This window comes from Bombina bombina, chromosome 5, assembly GCF_027579735.1.
Source record: "Bombina bombina isolate aBomBom1 chromosome 5, aBomBom1.pri, whole genome shotgun sequence".
NCBI classification, from domain to species: Eukaryota; Metazoa; Chordata; class Amphibia; order Anura; family Bombinatoridae; genus Bombina; species Bombina bombina.
In genome coordinates this window covers 562213149-562232806 of record NC_069503.1, presented here as the reverse complement: position 1 = coordinate 562232806, position 19658 = coordinate 562213149, and the positions used below count along the sequence as shown (strand labels likewise).

At 36.8% G+C, this 19658-nt stretch overlaps 1 protein-coding gene across 1 annotated transcript in view; it reads left to right on the top strand.

Annotated features, from left to right (window-relative positions):
• The window catches only part of DNAH5 (dynein axonemal heavy chain 5), a 1563391-nt gene that overhangs the window by 947048 nt on the left and 596685 nt on the right, over positions 1-19658 (top strand). The window contains 3 exon segments of the mRNA XM_053715797.1: positions 14058-14276; positions 19007-19069; positions 19350-19588. Of these exon segments, the coding sequence (XP_053571772.1) occupies positions 14058-14276; positions 19007-19069; positions 19350-19588 (521 nt within the window).

Here is a 19658-nt window from a genome sequence, read left to right as displayed (position 1 = left end):
ATGCGGCGGTAGATGAAGAGAAGCCAACTGGTCCGCCGCATATAGGAACCGCTAGGATACTGAGCGGTTATTTTAAGTTCCTGCTTCAAAAGGTCACTAAAATCGGCCCATGCGCAAACAACGTGAGCGCAGAGGCACGAGAAGTTTCTTGCTGAAGAGGAATGAAGGATAAAGGGTTATGACGAAATAGAGGAGGGGGCTGGCGGCCATTTCAAAAAGGGATTTGTAGTAAGTAATTTTTCTTGAAAACAATATATTTAGCAAAATTGTGCTACATTTTGAAATATTTATCCTAGTAAACATTATCTGTAGCAGTAAGGAAATTTTTTGGGTTGACTGTCCCTTTAAAAGTGTAAATAGTAAGGCAAAGTTTCTAATTGTCCCACAGTTACATTTGCAATGTGTATTTGTGCACCTATACATTTCCCACTGATTCCTGCAGATGTAAAGCAGACACAATGCACAGGTCACATAAAACCTGCATTGCATTGTGACCTGCAGTGGAGAACCCCAGGATTTCCTTTTTTGCTTGCTTTATCTGTGGCTAATTAATAAAGCAAGATCGTTTTTACCAGGAAATGCAGCACAATACTGTGTCACACACACTGACTCAGTGTGTGAGAATATTGTGCTTATTGTGCTGTATATCCTGGTAAAAATGATTCTGTCACTGGCTGGTTATAAGGCTTCTGCCTTCTGCCTCTCACTGGCTGTGTTCGGCAAGTGCTCCAAGCGACCTAGGACTGGCTTGGATCGTTCTGTGAACACTTGACAGTGAGTCGCTGGGCGTTCCCTCAGAGCTCTGATGACGTAAGTCCCAGCGTTTTTAGCGTGCTGGTAAAGCTGGGACTTTTCAGAGCAAGCCCAGACGCTTGCAAACATGACAGCCTCCATGAGCAACACATGTGTATATATATTTATATATACACACAGTATATTTATATACACACGTGTTGCACGTGGAGGCTGCCATGTTTACAATATTGTAAAAGTTAATCATGTCTGCATTATTTATTATCACGATTTATGAAAGTACTATTAAATGTAAAACACTTATTTATATATATATTTATATATAAATTTAATAATACTTTTACAAGTAAGGGAGATAATAATAAACGTTTGCATGCACAAAAGGATCTGCTGCACGATAGTGAATTACACATATATAATTCATATGTGAGACATTTCTATTTTCATGCAATATTTCTAATACTTAAAATGTATTAGAAATATTGCATGCAATTAGAAGCGTCTCTGTACTATACAGATCCCTTTGCGTATGCCTACTTTTCTGTCAATGGTGACATGGGACGTTGCGATGGGAGCGTTTTGTCAAAGCTCCCTAAACTGGTGACATATCCACAGCACCACGTCATCACTGCTGCATATGTGCCGGTGTCTTAAATTAAACCGTCTACCATAGGAATTTGTTTACCACATCACTTCCGGTGACGTACCATCAGCTGGTGGAGGTTTGTGGCACTCACTGCGCATGCGCTAGAGGCACAAACTCCTTACAACAGCTGATGAGAATACGATCAATTATGTGGCATGCGCACGTTACTTATAACTCCGGAGCTAATAATATTATAGACTTAATAAACTCATTGTGCTGCAAATGCTTACTACACATGCAAATATACAGATTTAATGTGCATATTAGTTGTATACATAGGAGGGGTGAGGGTGTTGTATTTATTACAAAACTTTATACAGCAGTATCTAACATCAGTTTGATGGATCACCAGGATTTCAATACTCACCTAAATCTGTATATTTGCACGTGTAGTAAGCATTTGCAGCACGATGAGTACTGATCATTACACATACGTCCGCACATACATATTTATCTGTCTGGGTATCCATCACATATTCATCCTCAGCAGACCACAAGTCTATGCTCAGATCTGGACTAACCCATTTCACCAAAAAGGGAGATGCCTATTACAGTTTATTAAGTCTATAATATTATTAGCTCCAGAGTTATAAGTAACGTGCGCGTGCCACATAATTTATCGTATTCTCATCAATTCAGCTCAGCTGTTGTAAGGAGATTGTGCCTCTAGCGCAGGCGCAGTGAGCGCCACAAACCTCCACCAGCTGAGAAACGTCACCGGAAGTGATGAGGTATACACATTCCTACGGGTAGACACATTACTTTAGAACACCGGCACTGGGAGCAAGCGCTGCCCAAATGCGGCTACTGTCAGCTTGCCTCACACTTCCTGCAGGGGATGATGATGTCACCACAGCTCCGTGGGCTAGCAGGAGGAGGAGCATTGCAAGTTAACTGTGAGAGCCCCAGCTGCTAATTCATGCTGCATGATCTAACGCCTCTGTAACAGCAGGGATATGCATATCTATTGTTATCTAGCAGTGAATATAGGAGCAGGTGAGAATAGAGATCAAATCTGCTTTTTACTTGTAAAGCTGTTCTGATGCCTTCCTGACCACGACAAACACAGGGGAGCTGCTGATTCTTCCTCCTTCTGTGTTGTTTTGTGGTCAGGAATGCATCAGAGCAGCTTTACAAGTAAAATGCAGATTTGATCTATATTCTCACCTGCTCCTGTTCACAGCCAGATAACAAGATGGTGCTGATTGTCTTCCTGATGTTTCCCTCTCTGCATCATTGGCTTGCAGTGTAATCAATCTCTCCCCCTGCATGCAGATTGCCCTCTCCAAGTCTCAGTCAGTCACATAATAAAGGCACTCTCAATGTTGTAATAAGCTACTCCAATTCCACTCGCTCAGCCCTCCATCAGCAGCAGTGAGTCAATCGTCTCTGGGATGCACTTAGGCGCGCTCTGCTTGCTGCAATCCCAACCCTCATAAGAGTGGTCATAGTGGTCAAATGAGAGAATAGAAGCCCCATGCCACTCATGCTATCAACCAATAAGCAATTAAAAGTCCGTCTGTGCTTAGGCACCCGAATGGAAAGTAAATTGGTTACATGACAAACAGCCAATAGGGGCACACAAAGCATGTGCAAAGTGTTCTAAAGCAGGGCATATTCCACAAACGCCCCACTTAGATTCTAGTTTCTGATTCTGGCAGTACTTAATAAAAAAAAGTTTTACTTATAGTCAGATAATAAAAGAAAATCTTATAATTATTATTTTAAATTACCCCACAACTTCTGAAAAAAATAATAACTTTACAATGGGATTTTAATTTATTTTTATTTTTTGGCAAATGGCATTTTGCCCCTGCTGCCCCAATAGACGAGCCTTCACTGATATAATGTGATTTAAAGTTAGAAGGGTGTACCAGATGTAGACTAAACATATTCAACCATCTTCGAGCTAGATTACGAATGGAACGGTATTCACCCAGACTATTATCAGTTTCTGAGATTCTCTTTTTGGGAAAAGCATTATAAGTTTGTGGCTCCTCCAATTGGCCTAGCTACAGCTTGAAGATTTTTTTCAAAGGTTCTTGGTGCCCTTCTATTTGTAATTAGAGCGCAAGTTATTGTGGTGTTTCCTTCTTTGGAGGATATCTTGGTACTAGCTCAATCTTTTCCTTTAGCAGAATCTCACATGAATCAACTGTTGTTGTTTCTTCAAAAACATGGTTGGAGGATCAATTTATCAAAGAGTTCCTTGACACCTCAAACCAAAGTAGCCTTTTTAGGTTTCCAGATACACTCAGTGTCCATGACTCTTTCTGTAACAGAAAAAATACGAATACAACTGCTTTCAGCTTGTCTAAACCTTCAGTCTCTTTCATTCCCTTCGGTGGCTAAATGTATAGAAGTTCTAAGCCTCATGATTTCAGTATCGGACCCGATCCCCTTTGCTCATTTTCATATGAGACTTCTCCAACTTTGTATGCTATGCCAGTGGTGCAAGGATTATACTCAAATATCACAACTGATATTCTTAGATCCCAATACCTTTCTTTGACTTGTTGTTTAAATCATCACTACATTCTTCAAAGGGCTTCCTTTGCTTGTCCTACCTGGTCTGTGGTCACCAAAGATGCAAGCCTTACAGGTTGGGGAGCTGTCTGGGGGTCACTAACAGCACAAGGAGTTTGGAATCCTCGGGAGGCGAGGTTACCAATCAATATTTTAGATATCTGTGCTCTTTTCAGGGCCCTTCAGGCTTGGCCCCTATTGAAGAAAGAGCTTGATCTCTAATTTCAGACAGACAATATCATGACAGTGGCCTATGTCAATCATCAAGGGGGAACTTGAAGTTCCCTAGCCATGATAGAGTTATCTGAAATCCTGTTATGCTTTCACAATCTTGATGTGAGAAATATGGTAAATGTAGCTTTTCTATTAAAGAGGCAGTTCACTATAGGGAAGTGAACTAGTTAATAGAGAAAAGCAATTGGTCTTTTATGCAATAACCCTAATTCCCTTTTTTAGGATAATTGTATGAGTGTAGGTATTCCTAGTTATACAATTCTCAATGAGCAATGAGAACTGATACCTCTTAGGAATATCAATTGTAAATAATAAAACCTGGTGTGAGATTGGAGTCACAAGTAATAAGGTGGTATATACTTGGACAGATTGTACTCACAAAATGGTGAAAGAGATACTATTGCATCAGAGTAATTTCTAACATAGGAATTATCCTTCCTCTCACAGGTATTAGTAATTAGTTTTGAGTCTTTGTTAGAATCAGTTTTTGGGTAAAGAGGATGAAGCAAATATGATTGAACATAAATTCAGTATATAATATATCTCTGAGAACTTATGAATCTTTATAAGTAATAGTACTGTTCAGGTGTAGGTTTTGTATGGAGACCGTTTTTACAGAAAGAGATACAGCCTGGCTGACACTGTTTACAAACAAATGAGGTTATCACTCCTTCGTCAATTCCGGTGTTAATAAAGTCAGATTTGAGAATGCAGAAAGCGTAACTTAGTTAGTGACAGTCTAAAGAGTAAATGATACTTGCGGTTTCCTTGAATTGATCTGGTAGCGTTGTAGCGCTAAACTTCTCCGGTGTATGATTAGTATCCCCGCTGTGAGCTGTGTTTGATCAGGCAGCTTGTCGGGTGTTCCGTCTCCACGCGCTGTCAGTGATGACGTCAGTGAAAGCCGAGATCTCCGGTTTGATAGAGAGACACTCCTTGCTTATGCCTTTGCACACAAGCGGTCTGTTAAAGCTTATGGGAAAAGCTGTAGAAGGTTTGTAAAGAGGTAGGTGTTGACTCAGAGTTAGATTGATCAAATATTATTTTAGTAACTATAGGTTTATCATGGACTTAGGAGTATGGTATCTGAAAGTTTCAGTGAGACGTGGATACCACACACTTGCAATAATCAAGCAATTGTATATTGCTTGAGTCCCTCCTTAAATAGGTGTTACGGTTTTCAGCAGAGGTAGTCTTAAAGGGGCAGGTTATAACAATATGATATGTCTTAAAGGGACATAGAATATGACAGATCCCCCCACTCAGGATGCCCTTCACCGTTCCGCAATCCCAGGTTTATTCGGGTATTTGGCATGAAAATCAGAAAGAAGACGTGGAGCGTGAACATCAGAGTAAGGAACCCAGGAATCTTCCTCTGGACCATAGCCTTTCCAGTGTACCAAATATTCAACTCTTCTCCACCGTACACGGGAGTCAAGGATTTCTTCTATTTTGTAATCCAATTGATCTGGTTCGGTTATATCAGGAGGATTTGCATTGCTGACTTGTCCATTGTCTTTTCCAAGATAGGGTTTCAATAGAGACACATGGAAGGACGGATGTATCCTCATTGCATTAGGAAGTTTCAGTGTAACAGCATTAGGATTAATGACCTTTATGATTGTATAGGGACCAATGAATTGATTTGCTAGTTTTTTACAAGGTACTGGAAAGTAGAACACGATCTCCGACCTTGAATGTAGGAGGAGTACACCTTTTGGTATCGTAGTATTTCTTTTGTGTGGCTTTGGCTTCTTCTAGATTACTTCTTAGAAGAGTAAGTGAGGACTTAATGTTTTGGGTGTAATCCGATACAGTGGGGTTGATGGATACATGGTCTCTGCCTGGAAGAGACTTTGGATGGTATCCGTAGGTGGCATAGAAAGGTGAGGTTTTTGTGGAGGTATTCATAGAGTTATTATATGCGAATTCTGCAAGTGGTAACCAATCCACCCAATCTTCTTGGAGATGGGAGATATAACATCGAAGATATTGTTCCAGGGTTTGGTTGGTACGTTCAGTCAACCCATTGGATTGAGGGTGGAATGCAGTAGTAAGTCTTGATGAGATTTGAAGAATTCGGCACAATTCCTTCCAGAATCTGGAGGTGAATTGGGTGCCTCGATCTGACACAATGGAAGTGGGTAATCCATGAAGTTTCACGATTTGTGAAATGAATATCTTAGCAGTGGTGATGGCAGTAGGTAGAGATTTCAATGGTACAAAATGAGCTAATTTGGTGAGATGATCTACCACCACTAGAATGGTTGTAAACTGGTTAGAGGGTGGTAAGTCAACGATGAAGTCCATGGCTATCATACTCCATGGAATCTCAGGGATTGGTAATGGACACATAAGCCCAAATGGTTTATGGTGGTCTTTTTTGTTTCTTGCGCAAGTGTTACATTTCGTCACAAATTCCGCTACATCTTGATTTAGATGTGGCCACCAGAAAGTTCTTTGAAGGAGTTCCACGGTTTTTGTAATGCCAGGATGTCCGGAAAGGGGTGAGTCATGGTAATGTTGTAGGAGTTCCTGGCGTAGTGATGCTGGGATGTAGGTTTTACCTTTTAAGTATAATCCAGATTTTTTGTCTTGTTCACAATATGAAGGAATTTCTGTGTCTGCGTTTAAAGCTGATATTATATCTGTGAGTAGAGTAGTTGCAGAAGCTACAATTTTGTGGGGAGGAATGAGATATTTTTTCTCAGAATCTTCAGTGATTGGTACAAGTGATCTGGAGAGAGCATCGGCCTTTACATTCTTTGATCCGGGTCGATACGTAATAAGAAAATTGAATCGGTCAAGGAATAGCGCCCATCTGACCTGTCTTGAAGAAAGTGTTTTATTATTCCTAAGATATTGAAGGTTTTTATGGTCGGTGAAGATGTAGAATGGTTTAGAAGTGCCCTCAAGTAAATGCCTCCAATGTTCCAGAGCACATTTAATTGCTAACAGTTCTTTGTCTCCCACAGAATAGTTTTGTTCAGCATTTGTGAGTGTTCTTGAATAATAGGCGACAGGATGTAGGTTTGGATTAGTCAAGCTTTGTTGGGAGAGAACAGCTCCAATTCCAGTATTGGATGCATCAACCTCTACTGTGTACTGGTAATCTGGGTGTGGAAGCTGTAATATTGGAGCTGTTGAGAACTTCCTTTTTAAAAGTTGAAAAGCATCTTGAGCTTCTTTGTTCCATGAAAATCTTTGGTTACCTGTTAGTCTTGTTAATGGTTTGACAACTGTGGAGAAGTTTTTTATAAATCGTCTGTAAAAGTTCGCAAACCCCAAGAATCGCTGTAAAGACTTTACAGAAGTGGGGTTTGTCCAGTTGATTATGGCAGATACCTTTTCTGGGTCCATAGTTATACCAGTAGGTGAGATTATATAACCTAGAAATTTTATAGTCTTTACATGGAAGCAACACTTCTCCATCTTAGCGTATAGTTGGTGTTCCCTCAATCTAGCTAAGACCCACCTAACGTGTTTTACGTGTTCGGTTAGATTACGAGAGTAAATTAAAATGTCGTCCAAGTATATGACTACGCACACATCCATGAGGTCTTTAAAAATATCATTTATAAAATATTGGAATGTGGCTGGAGCATTTGTGAGGCCGAAGGGCATGACATTATATTGGAATAACCCATAACGGGTCCTAAAGGCCGTTTTCCATTCATCCCCGCTCTTCATCCTGATAAGGTTATATGCACCTTTTAGGTCTAATTTGGTGAATATTTTAGCTTCACTTAACCTTTCTAGAAGTTCTGGGATGAGAGGAAGGGGATATCGATTCTTAATGGTTATAGAATTGAGAGCTCTGTAGTCAATAATTGGACGTCTGGTGCCATCTTTGTTTGCAACAAAAAAGATGCCAGCTGCTGCTGACGAGGTACTGGGTGAAATAAAACCCTTTCGCAGGTTGTCATCTAGGTATTCTCTCAAGAACTGTAACTCTTTTTGTGATAGGGGGAATATCCTACCAAATGGGATGACTGCACCATGAATTCTGAATATTCTGATGGTAAAGCATTTTCAGCATGGTTGATCTGTATATATGGATAACAGGTTAGTGAACAGTAGGGAGATTCAAATTTAATTTTATTATTAGACCAATCAATTGTGGGGTTATGTTTTTTTAACCATGGGTATCCCAAGATGATGGGATGTATGGAACCTGGAATAATGTCATAAGTTATATATTCTTTGTGGCCAGTTTTAGTTGTGGTGAGAAGCGGAATGGTGTGATGTGTAATAGGACCTTTTAAATAATTAGAACCATCAATAACTTTGACAAAGACAGGTATATCTTTCAACACACAAGGGATTTTATTTACAGTGACAACTTTTTGGTCTATGAACATTCCGAAGGCTCCGGAGTCAATCATAGCCTCGCTCTGGTAGAGGTGTTGGTCCCACTGTAAAGACATAGATATGGTCAAATTGGTATTTTTATTTGTTGAGATAGTGGTAATACAGTGAAAAATCGTACCCTTCTTCTGACGGAGAAGAGGACATGTAGACACACCATGATCCTTGTTTGCACAGTACATGCACAGGTTAGATAATCGACGTCTTGTCTTTTCGTCTTGGGATAGAGGACCTTTTATAGCACCTATTTCCATAGCGACTGATGGAGTGCTGGGTTTTTCATAATGTGTAACATAATGTTTTCTTCCATATGCTTCAGGGTGTTGTCTTTCCAACTTCCTTTCCCTGTAGCGGCGGTCCATTGAGATACAAACTTTTATTAAAGCATCTAAGGTTTCGGGTAACTCTATCCTGGAAAGTTCATCTTTGAGGTGTTCCGATAGCCCCAGCCTGAATTGATTCTTCAAGCTAATTACATTCCATTCGGAATCGGTAGCCCAGAGTTGGAATTCGGCTATGTAGTCTTCTACCGCTCTTTTACCCTGTTTTAAGGATCTCAGGGCTTGTTCAGCGGTGCTTTGTTTGTTGGTATCCTCATATAGGGTAGACATAGCTGTGAAAAAATTGTCTAATGAATCTAATATAGGATCCCCAGACTTGAAGAAACGATCTGCCCATGCTCTGGGTTCCCCACTCAAATAAGAAATAGTCGTACAGACCTTAATTCTCTCAGTACTGTACGTTTTAGGTTTCATGTTAAATAATAACATACATGAATTCTTAAATTCTCGGTATTTAGAACGAACCCCTGAAAATGGATGAGGTGGGTTAATTTGGGGTTCAGGATGATCAGTAGGTTTCTGTGTTAAGTAATCATTCATCAAACATTTGAGAGTGTTATTCTCGGTTTGTAGTTCAGTTAGACCTTGTGCAAGTAATTCAACCTTTTGGTTAAGGGTGCCAATTTCATTGGACATTTGTGCAGGATCCATAATAATTATAAGGCTTGATTATTCTGCAATAACCCTAATTCCCTTTTTAGGATAATTGTATGAGTGTAGGTATTCCTAGTTATACAATTCTCAATGAGCAATGAGAACTGATACCTCTTAAGAATATCAATTGTAAATAATAAAAGCTGGTGTGAGATTGGAGTCACAAGTAATAAGGTGGTATATACTTGGACAGATTGTACTCACAAAATGGTGAAAGAGATACTATTGCATCAGAGTAATTTCTAACATAGGAATTATCCTTCCTCTCACAGGTATTAGTAATTATTTTTGAGTCTTTGTTAGAATCAGTTTTTGGGTAAAGAGGATGAAGCAAATATGATTGAACATAAATTCAGTATATAATATATCTCTGAGAACTTATGAATCTTTATAAGTAATAGTACTGTTCAGGTGTAGGTTTTGTATGGAGACCGTTTTTACAGAAAGAGATACAGCCTGGCTGACACTGTTTACAAACAAATGAGGTTATCACTCCTTCGTCAATTCCGGTGTTAATAAAGTCAGATTTGAGAATGCAGAAAGCGTAACTTAGTTAGTGACAGTCTAAAGAGTAAATGATACTTGCGGTTTCCTTGAATTGATCTGGTAGCGTTGTAGCACTAAACTTCTCCGGTGTATGATTAGTATCCCCGCTGTGAGCTGTGTTTGATCAGGCAGCTTGTCGTGTGTTCCGTCTCCACACGCTGTCAGTGATGACGTCAGTGAAAGCCGAGATCTCCGGTTTGATAGAGAGACACTCCTTGCTTATGCCTTTGCACACAAGCGGTCTGTTTAAGCTTATGGGAAAAGCTGTAGAAGGTTTGTAAAGAGGTAGGTGTTGACTCAGAGTTAGATTGATCAAATATTATTTTAGTAACTATAGGTTTATCCAGGACTTAGGAGTATGGTATCTGAAAGTTTCAGTGAGACGTGGATACCACACACTTGCAATAATCAAGCAATTGTATATTGCTTGAGTCCCTCCTTAAATAGGTGTTCCGGTTTTCAGCAGAGGTAGTCTTAAAGGGGCAGGTTATAACAATATGATATGTCTTAAAGGGACATAGAATATGACATTTTAGTTTTATTAAACTCATACAAATGGAAGTATGGAGTTTAACTGAATAATATTCTGACTTGATATCAGTAGGGTTCAGAGTTTTTACTTTATATCCCAAGATGAGTATAAATCTCCACTCTTTAGTAGTGATTAAGTTCTGTATAATGACTTTCATAGACTTGATATAACATATACAATCTACCTCTGTCAGTAGTGATAAAGTTCAAGAAAAATTATTTCATAGACTTGATATAATATATACAATCCACTTCTGTTAGCAGTGATTAAGTTCAAGGTAAGGATTTATTTAGTAAACATAGCTCATAAGGTTGACACACAGAGGAACCACTTTCAATATACTTCATTGGTTAATAATGTCATCTAAGCATGGAATATGTACAGAGAAATCAATAGATAGGTTTAAATCTCCTTAAAGGAGGATACTTGCAGTGGATGACAATGGATTCTTCAGCCACTGTGGATGAGAGCGGCGAGCTGTAGCGGAGATGTCGGCTGTGTGTGAGAGCGAGGTTTGTGACATCACAGAGAGTAAGACAGCATCTTTGGATTCCGGAGTCAGACCGATCTAGCTGCAAACAGGTAAGTGTGTCTATGGGTCGCTTCAGAGGCTGGTGTCAAGGTAGTGTCAGGCAAGTGAAATAGCCAAAACATGGAAGAAGGTGTCCCTCATAGCAGGGAGAGAAGTAGCCTTAGGCTTGGTATTAGAATCCATTAAAGGATGGAAGGCTCAAGTGTGTAGCGAGTAGATCATCTGAAACCTATGCTGAAAATAAAACCAATCTTCAAGCAACTAGAGATGGAAGTGAAGGCAATCTTAATAGGCGGGGTATATACTATTGAAGGAACAGATGATCATGACAAATCCTTTCTTGGACGGAAACCAATTCTTACTATGATTCACATCCCAGGTGTAAACAACTGGGAGGCAGATTACCTCAATTGTCAGTCCCTACATCCAGGAGAGTGGTTTCTCCACCAAGATGTGTTCTATCGGATTGTACAAGTTTGGTGCCTACCAGAAATAAATCTGATGGCCTCTTGTTTGAAAAAGAATCTTCTCAGGTACCTTGCGAGGCCCGGGGATCCTCAGGTGGAGGTGTTGTATGCACTAGCAGTGCCCTGGACTTACCAATCTGCTTATACATCCCTCCTAGTCATGCTTCCTAGAGTGATTTCCAAAATAAAAATGGAACAGTCTTCTGTAATCCTGATAGCCTCTGTGTGGCCTCACAGGATTTGATATGTGGATCTAGTTTGAATGTCCATTTGCTCGCTGTGGCCTTTTCCTCTAACAACAGACCTTCTGTCTCAAGGTCCCTTCTTCCATCTAGATCTAAAGTCTCTAACCTTAATGGCATGGAGATTAAAAGCTTAATTCATATTCATAGAGGATTCTCTGACTCAGTGATTAACACTGTGATTCAGGCACACAAGCCTTTTTCAAGATAGATTTATCACAAAGTTTGGAAAACATATTTCATGGTGTTCTACTCAAAGTGTTGCAGGCACCTCCTTTTGAGCCTATGCATACATTGGGCATTAATATACTTTCTTGGAATGTGTTGTTTCTTTTGGCTATCTCTTCTGCTAGAAGAGTTTCTGAATTGTCTGCCCTCTCTTGTGACTCTCCTTATCTAAATTTTTTCCTAAGGTTGTTAACTCTCACAACATTAATAGGGAAATGATTCCTTCCTTGTGTCTTAATATGAAAGATGCTGCTGAAAAGACTTTGCAATTCTTTGGATGTTGTTAGAGCTTTTAAATATTATGTTGATGCTACTAATGTGTTCTGTTTGTTCTGTTTTCTGGTCCTAAGAAAGGCCAGAAGGCCTCTGCCATTTCTTTAGCCTCTTGGTTGAAACTTTTGATTCACAAAGCTTATTTGGAGGTGGGTCAGTCTCTGCCTCAGAGAATTACAGATCATTCGACTAGATCAGTTGCCACATCTTGGGCTTTCAAGAATGAGGCAATAGTTGATCAAATTTGCAAAGCGGCCATTTGGTCTTCACTGCATATCTTCACAAAATTTTACCATTTTTATGTTTTTGCCTAGTCAGAAACAGCTTTTGGTAGAAAGGTCCTTCAAGGCAATTGTCTCAGTTTGATAATTGTGCTTATATTTTGAGGGGGGGGGGTTGTCATAAAATACATTATTTTGGGTTTTGAAATATTATTCTCAGCCTAAAAAGCTGTTTTTATTTTATACCTCCTTTTCTTGTTACTAGTGGCCTTCCACATCATCGGTATTATATCCCATATGTAACAGCTTATGGACTCTCGCCACCTATACGTAAGAAAACATAATGTATGTAAGAATTTACCTGATAAATGAATTTATTTCATGGTGGTGAGAGTCCATGAGGCCCCACCCATCTGAGGTTGTTGTTTTTGTTTAAAGCACATCTTTTTTCATGATCCTCATTATTGACTTTTACTCCTTAAACACTACTTGGCTATTCATAAAACTGAGGTATGTGTGAGGTGGGATGGGTATTTATAGGTTTTGAGGTTTGGGAAACTTTACCTCCTCCTGGTAGGAATGTATATCCCATACGTAACAGCTTGGGGATTCTCACCACTATGAAATAAATTAATTTATCAGGGGTAAGTTCTTAAACATAAATTATGTTTTTAGGAAATTATATATAATACAATGTAAAGACAGTTTTACGTCATCCAAATTTTTTCAGGGAGTTTAACATTTCTTGGATATCTATAAACTTAATTTTCTTGGAAATCTAAAGTTTTTTTAAAGGTGCATACTGTTGTTTACTTGTATATTTATTTTAATTAAAATTCATTAATATTTTTACTATTGCCTTTTATTTGCAATGTAGGAAAAGATTAAATGCTATACAGCTTATACAATAAATAAATACAAGACAAATAAGCTCCCTGCTTACTAAAATAGACATGAAACCATTTTTTTCTTTCATGATTCAGATAGAACATACAGTATATTTGCTTCATTCTCCTTTTTATCCTTTGTAATGGGAGTTGTGATGCACTTCTGTGAGCTACCTGAACACATCATGTTAACCAATGAAAAGAGCCACCAATCAGCAGTTAGCTCCAGTGCCTACATATGTCTACTTTTCAACAAAGGATACAAATGGAGATGATAAAAGTAAATAGGAAAGTTGTTTAAAATTGTATGCTCTGAATCATTACAGAAAAATTGAGATTTTTGTCCTTTTAGGAGTTTAAAATTTGGTGGTATTTGGAGACAAAAGATCAGATACTTCATGTTTTTTATGGTATTAATAAATAAAAAAAAAGGTTTGAGCACCAAACAGTTTTGTACAATGTAATGTATTATTAACAGTCTTTAATTTGGTAGTTTAAATGAGTAATGCATAAATACATACAATAATAAATACATTTCACAAACATTGTAAAGTTTGCATTTACAAAGAATGATTAAAATATTTACCACAATATTTTCTCGTGGCAGGAATCTTATGCTATGCTGAATAAATACGAACTTCTTGTTGCAAAGGAGGAAATGGAAAAAGTAGACACACTGCGCTATACCTGGGAAAAATTACTAGTTCGTGGAAATGAAGTGCAGAATGAGTTGATGATATTACAACCTAATTTCAGAGGAGAGTTGATTAACACTGTTGAAATCTTTATTGAAGACTGCTCAAATTTTTATTCAGACTATGAAATGGCAAGTAGACTTGTGTCTGTGATGTTTCAGTGGAAAGTCAGTATTTTATTTCTGCTTTTTATGGCACTTTTTTTTTATAAGATCTGTAATACATTTTTAAAATACCCTGTTTAGATGCCATAAAGGAAAGAATGCTTTAAAGAGACACAGTGGCCTCCATTACATATAGAGTGTCGCCCGCAAAAGCCGGTGACGACGGTTTTTGCGCGGGTTTGGTATCCAATATACAGCGCCACATATAAATGCGGCACGTATATTTCACCCGTCGCTCGCAATTTTTACTCCCATAAGCTAACATGGGACCGCGTTGTGAATCGGTATCCAATATCCAGCGCAAGGCCTTACGTGGCGAAAATGGAGAAATCTTACTCCATTTTCACCTTGGCATAAAATGCAGCCATAGCAGGGCTTGCGCTGAGTATAGGAGCACCGTAACTCCCTAAAATGCCTGCAAAAAAAAAAACCTAACACCTAACACATGCGCAATGTCTATCTACCTGTCAACCGCAATCCCCCACCGCAATAACTAATAAAGTGTATTAGCCCACACCGCAATAAACCTATTCTATTATTAACCCCTAAACTGCCATAGCCCACATAGCCTATTAAATCTATTAACCTCTAATCTACAGCCGCCAACGTCGCCACCACTATAATAAAGTGATTAACCCCTAAACCTAACCCTAACACCCCCCTAACTTAATTTTTATTTAAATAAATCTAAATAATATTACTATTATTAACTAAAGTATTCCTATTTAAAACTAAATACTTACCTATAAAATAAACCCTAAGATAGCTACAATATAATTAATAATTACATTGTAGCTATTTTAGGATTTATTTTTATTTTACAGGCAACTTTGTATTTATTTTAACTAGGTACAATAGCTATTAAATAGCTAATAACTATTTAATAGCTACCTAGTTAAAATAATTACAAAATTACCTGTAAAATAAATCCTAACCTAAGTTACAAATACACCTAACACTATACTATCATTAAATAATTTTGTAATTATTTTAACTAGGTAGCTATTAAATAGTTGTTAACTATTTAATAGCTATTGTACCTAGTTAAAATAAATACAAAGTTGCCTGTAAAATCAAAATAAATCCTAAAATAGCTACAATGTAATTATTAATTATATTGTAGCTATCTTAGGGTTTATTTTATAGGTATTTAGTTTTAAATAGGAATACTTTAGTTAATAATAGTAATATTATTTAGATTTATTTAAATAATTTTTAAGTTAGGGGTTGTTAGGGTAGGGTTAGGTTTAGGGGTTAATTACTTTATTATAGTGGCGGCGACGTTGGCGGCGGCAGATTAGGGGTTAATAGATTTAATAGGCTATGTGGGCTATGGCGTTTAAGGGGTTAATACTAGAATAGGTTTTTTGCGGTGTGGGCTATGGCAGTTTAGGGTTAATAATTAGGCTTATTGCGTTGTGGGGGGTTGTCGGTCTAGGGGTTAATACATTTATTATTAGGAGTGAGAGGGGGGATTGTGGATATAGGGGTATACGTGTTGGGCTTATTTTTGGGAGGCGTGTTAGACAGTTACGGGAGATTTAAAATTTTAGTTACTTTTCTTAGGCGCCGGCAGTTTCTAAAGTGCCGTAAGTCACTGGCGACTCCAGAAATTTGTAGTTACGCTTACTTCTGGACATCACTAGTTTATCAGACTTACGGCACTTTAGGAACTGCCGGCAGTGTATATGTAATACCCCGATGTGCAAGGTGAAATTACGGGCGCCGCGGGTTCCCTCTCTTGCGCCGAAACCTACGCCGTATATCGGATCGCGCCCAGTATTGGAAATGTTTTTTCCGCTTTTATTGTGGTTACAATGATTTCTTTTATCTGCTGGAGTGTATTAAAGTGATTGTAAAGTTGAATAATTTAAAGCGCCAGTATTAAAAAATACTATTTAAAAATGGACACTTTAAGATGTTTATTTCTTTTGATGTCTCTTGTTTACATAGCTTTTATGTAGTAATTAGTACAGTGTTGTTGTTTTTTTTAAATTTTATTAAAGGGGGAGGTTTCAACAGAAAAAGCCGCTATTTAACATGATAAAATAAAGGTAAATTAATTATTTGTAAATAACTTAAAGTGATTGTAAAAGTTGAATGATTTAAAGCCCAATTTTTTTAAAAATACCTACCTTTTTGTTACTGTAAACACACCGATGATCCTCAGCCTGCATCTCCTTCAGTATTTAGCAGATCAATGACGAATCCGGCTTCCTCCAATCGTTGTGTGCCCCCTTTAGAGTCCAGCTTGTGAGGTACACAACGATTGGAGGAAGCCGGATCGTCACTGATATGCTAAATACTGAAGGAGATGCGGTAACATCTTACAGTAACAAAAAGGTAGGTATTTTAAAAAAGAAGCGTAATTGTCAAGATCAATGACTTAAAGTATTTAAAAAAAAATATTGGGCTTTAAATCATTCAACTTTTACAATCACTTTAAGTTATTTACAAATAACTAATTTACCTTTATTTTATCATGTTAAATAGCGGCTTTTTTTGTTGAAACCTCCACCTTTAATAAAATAAAAAAAAAAAACAACACTGTACTAATTACTACATAAAAGCTATGTAAACAAGAGACATCAAATGAAATGAACATCTCAGTGGGAGAAAGAGAGCCTCCAGCACTTTTGCACCTCTGTGGAAGATAAATATATATATATATATATATATATATATATATATATATATATATATATATATATATATATATATATATATATATATATATACAGTCATTGGTGGTACAGCACTCTCAGTAACAAATTGAAATATCTTCTGCCCAGGGTGCACTTTAAATACGTGTATACAGTTCAAGAAAGAAAAAAGGCACTCACCGGGTCTTGAATTCTTATTCTTTTTATTAAAGTACTATAATAAAAAGAATAAGAATTCAAGACCCTGTGAGTGCCTTTTTTCTTTCTTGAACTATATATATATATATATATATATATATATAATTTTTAGATAAATAGAAACTTTTAGATTTAATTTAAAGGAACATTCTAGTGTAAAAATAAAACACTTTATAAATTCCTGCTTTAAAGGAATATGAAACCCATACATTTTCTTTTGTGATTCAGCCTCTGATGAAGCGCATGCGCGAAACGCGTCAGGTGTCTATCTGTACCTGCACCTGTCATTTGGCCATTTGGCTGAATAAAAGATATTAATATCAAGTTTGCTGTCTCCGGGTCTCCTCCTTCATTCCCCCTGGTGGGACTTACCCTTTATATATATATATATATATATATATATATATATATATATATATATATATATATATATATATATATATATATATATAATTTTTAGATAAATAGAAACTTTTAGATTTAATTTAAAGGAACATTCTAGTGTAAAAATAAAAAGCTTTATAAAGTCCTGCTTTAAAGGAATATGAAACCCATACATTTTCTTTTGTGATTCAGACAAAGCGTACACAGTAAAAAAAAGTTTACAACTACTATTATCATATTTGCTTTGTTCCCATGGCAGCTATCTGGAGCACTACATGGTAGACATAGTGCTGCCATCTAGTGCTTTTGCAAATGGATACAATTCTTGCAAAACTTCTGCCATATAGGGTTTCATACACATGCACGCTTCTGAGTTTACATCGATTCTTTTCAACAATAAATACCAAGAGAATAAAGAAAATGTCATAATAGAAGTAAATTGGGAAGTTTTAAAATTGCATGCTGTACCTGAATCATGAAATTATTTTAAGTTGTTTTTGTCCCTTTAACAAAATAGAGCAATGTATTCTTGCACTAGAATGTCCCTTTAAATTACATAATACTCAAAATAGAAATGCATTAAAAGCATTTTTGTAATAAACTTGTATTACATTTATTCTAGTAAAAGTATTCGTTGTTTAGATGATACCTTTATTTTGTGTGCATGGTATAGAGAGAACATTTACATATGCAGTGGCATATATCAACAGACAGGTTTAAATTTCAATCACTTTGTCCCTTTAAAATATTTTTTATTTTTAAAAAGACACAGAAAAAAATACTTAAAGGCACAGTCTACACCAGAATTTTTATTGTTTTAAAAGATAGATAATCCCTTTATTTACCATTCCCCAGTTTTGCATAACCAACACAGTTATATTAATATACTTTTTACCTCTGTGATTACCTTGTCTCTAAGCATATGCAGAATGCCCCCTTATTTCAGTTCTTTTGACAGACTTGCTTTTTAGCCAAGCAGTGCTGATTCCAAGGTAACTCCACGGGCGTAAGCACAATGTTATCTATATGGCACACATGAAATAACACCCTCTAGTGAAAAAATATCAAAATGCATTCAGATAAGAGGTGGCCTTTCAATGGCAAAGAATTAGCATATGAGCCTACCTAGGTTTAGCTTTCAACTAAGAATACCAAGAGGACAAAGCAAAATAGATGATAAAGTAAATTGGAAAGTTGTTTAAAATTACATGCACTATCTGAATCATGAAATTAAAATTTGGCTAGACTGTCCCTTTAAAATATATTAGTAAAACTTTTATCCCATGGCCACAAGTGTTCTTATCTACATTAAATGTATATCTGTTAAATACCAGGTATCAGTGAATAAGTTGCTTTTTTTAAATTTAGATCCTTTCTAAGAATACATGCAAATATGTAAGATTCATATTTAGGATACCATAGTTTTTAATGTTTTCCCATTTCTACCCATAGAATGGACCAATGGTTGTTGGCCTTCCTCCGCAGGAAGCAAGTGACCGGCTAATCATGTTTCAAGTAAGGCAAATGTTTCTAAAAGTAAAGATATCTTTAATATAAAATTATTAATATTTTTTTTTAAATTATTATTCTCTGTTAATGTAATTGAATTATATTTGAATTATTGAAAAAAAGGCCTTCTTAATAATGTGATAACCATAAAACAAGACATTTTACAATTTTAACAAACCTAAATGCTGAAAATTCACTAACTAGCCCCTTTCCAAATTTAACAAATATTTAACAGAGGTTCACTTCTTTGATTTTACAAATGAATTTTTCTTCTTGTTTGCACTAGAATCATTTTGACAACTTATATCGAAAGTATATTACATATACTGGAGGAGAAGAGCTTTTTGGTTTGCCTGTTACCCAATATCCTCAACTTCTTGAAATAAAAAAACAATTAAATTTGTTACAGAAACTGTACAGTCTTTACAACAATGTAATTGATACAGTGAATGGCTACTATGATATTCTTTGGTCAGACGTTAACATAGATAAGATCAACAATGAATTACTAGAATTCCAAAACAGGTAAGATAAGGATTTATTCCGGTCTCACAGTAAATAACAATTGCTTAAGTGCTACATTTTGTTTTTGCTT